Genomic DNA, 2,612 nt, shown 5'->3' on the forward strand with positions numbered 1-2,612 from the left:
ACTTGGGCTTTTTGTGGACTTAAATCAAAGAATTATTAATTCTAAAAAGCTCTGCTTTTTTTTATTGGCATTTGTCTCACTACTTCTTGTTTGCTATCCTTGATTTCTCACCTTCTTTTAGAAAAAACTTATACTGGAGCATTTACTTAGAAGTTAGGCTGGAAAATCAACAAACTCTGCATAACACTTACGTATCTAAATATTTTTGCCCTTCGAATTTTACTTTCTAGTAGCCTTTCTTTCCCCTCTCTCAATCTCTTTTAATTTTGAATATAATATTTTGTGTAATGTGAATTCTACTTCTAGATTTCCAAAGGAAAATGATGGAGGGATATTTACCAGAAATGCAAAGCATGCTGGAGCCAGTCAATCTGTTGGACGACGCCTCTTCCAGGTCCCCACATAATGAGAAGTCTGATAAAACATCTGGAATGAAGGGCTGCTCAAGCATTAGTTATACTGGAGATGATGCTGGTGTCTTGGAAAGGGAATCGAGGTTGTTGCCCTTGGACCAGGATTCAACAGCTATTGGGAAAAGCAACAATGGAGTCCTGGCAGAAAGACAGGAGCAGCAGTGTGGAGGGGCAGACTGCTGTGCCAATACCTGCTCTGAAAGAAAGGTAGAAGGCTTCACAAAAACAGAACATGCATCTAGTGAAGAATTTGAACGACAAGATCCAAAAATTAATCAGACAGAACAATCATTAATGGAAATATTACAGGAGCTAAGGGAGGAGTCTGACTTTGTGAAAAAATCTAGTGATAAAATCTATTCAGAAAGCCCTTATGACACAGACTGCACAAAGAAGCTTATTTTCACAATACATCAGACTTCCTCACAGGAGGATTTGCTAAAGGAAATAGAGTCTGAACTCTTATCTACGGATTTTTCAAAGGAACGAAAATTCCCAAATGGTGTGCGGAAGGGCGAACATGCCTTGGTTGTGTTTGAAAAATGTGTGCAAGATAAGTACCTGGAGCAAGAACAAACTATAAAAAAGTGAGTATTTGAGTATGCTCATCACAAATGGAGGTGTGTACTGAACAAGTTTGCTTGCATGTTGTGTGCAATGGCATACAATATTTTGGTATGAAACAAGTAGTCTCTTGTGAGTTGTTGTTTTAAGGACAGTTAATGAGCTTTTTTAATTATGTTCTTTAAGTGAGGAATTATTTTTACTTGTGGTATGTACTTGCAAATAAAAATGTGTGCTTAGATCTCTGAATTCTTGTGGAATTTGGCAGGAACTGAATAGCCAACTGTTCAGTTGAATAGCCTGCCAATGTCTGGAATTACTTAAATACTGTAAAAGTAATGGTGATACAAAAATAGTTCAGGATTCATTCAGTCCATATATGTCTTTGGAGAAATGAACCTTTGTAATTACTAACTCCCACTATGTGCGTTTCATTTATGAGTTTGAAATTGCTTGTTTCTTTTTCAAGTAGTATTCAGTCTCCTGTCATAATCCAGCAAAGTTGCTAATCGGTCAAGAGCTATTCTTTGAGTTGGAAATGTCGTATATAAACTTGTCTATATATAGATAAAAAATGTCTTACCACATTTTATAGGAGGGCTTTTGAAATGCATGGCTTATAAACTTTGCTGTAATAAACTGGGCTTAATTCTACCAGGCAGTATACTACCTGAAGAATATTATATTCATGAAAAGCCAGTTCGTTGCTTGATTTCTTGATTCCTCACTTGGTGTTTCATATTCTGTTACCGCTTTAGAAATGTTTTTTTGCTAACAAAATGTAGCCTCTAACTTCAAATTTATTCCCACTTGCAGAGCTAGAAATGAGTGTCCTACTCTTCATATAAGGCACTCCGATAACCATGGTATGGGAGGACATCAAAGGGAGGGAAGCCAGGCAGAGGGAGGGATGCCCGGTGGGGAAAGTATTCTCTTGCACCTCACCAATTAACCTCTGACAGAAATCATAAATGTGGGGAAAGTCAGTTGATGACAGGAAAGGTTGGGAATGCATGGTTAGATGTTTAGTAATTACAAAGGGGGAGGAGTCGGAATCTGAAGTGGTGGGTGTGTAGACGGTTGTAATTCCAGGAGATCATAAGTGAACAAGTTATTTGGATTTTACTTGCTTATGGTAAACTCAAAGGCAGGTCAGTGTTTTCAGCCATGGACCAACTACTTTCTTAGAGACAAATGTTTATATAAATATATGTATATATTATGTATACACACAGAAGTTTTTTCTATGAACATGTCTTCAGTCTCTTTTTTATTTTTTTGCTAGCTGCTATCCCAGCTGCACCCCTTTGACTCTTGGGGACTGACCTCAAGAGTGTAAAACTGCTGTGGAACATTTTATGTTTGGTCCAGAGGGCATTCTGGGTTGGGCTGATTTTGTCCCTTAGTTTATGATCAGCAGAATTTCTTGTAACGTGGCTTTGGAAATAGCCCAGTTGTCTCCTGTGATCAGATCTAAGATATATCGGTGAGCAGCAATTGTGTGAATTAAGAATTTGTAATCCTGGAATACTCATTAATAGATTAAAAAACAGTTCAGAAGTGCTAAACTCTTTCACTGATGGTTTTGAATTCCTTGTAATTTAGAAGCCTAGTTTGTTTAGAGATTTATCTCCC

General features: G+C 37.4%; 1 protein-coding gene across 1 annotated transcript in view; it reads left to right on the top strand.

Annotated features, from left to right (window-relative positions):
* Nucleotides 1-313: 313 nt before the first annotated feature.
* Nucleotides 314-2,612, top strand: part of CCDC186 (coiled-coil domain containing 186) — a 21,572-nt gene continuing 19,273 nt past the window's right edge. The window contains exon 1 of the mRNA XM_009325937.1: nucleotides 314-1,000. Within this exon, the coding sequence (XP_009324212.1) occupies nucleotides 321-1,000 (680 nt within the window). The 5' untranslated portion in view covers nucleotides 314-320. The remainder of the gene's footprint in view (nucleotides 1,001-2,612) is intronic.

The sequence above is a fragment of the Pygoscelis adeliae genome, unplaced genomic scaffold, assembly GCF_000699105.1.
Source record: "Pygoscelis adeliae isolate BGI_AS28 unplaced genomic scaffold, ASM69910v1 Scaffold4, whole genome shotgun sequence".
NCBI lineage: Eukaryota > Metazoa > Chordata > Aves > Sphenisciformes > Spheniscidae > Pygoscelis > Pygoscelis adeliae.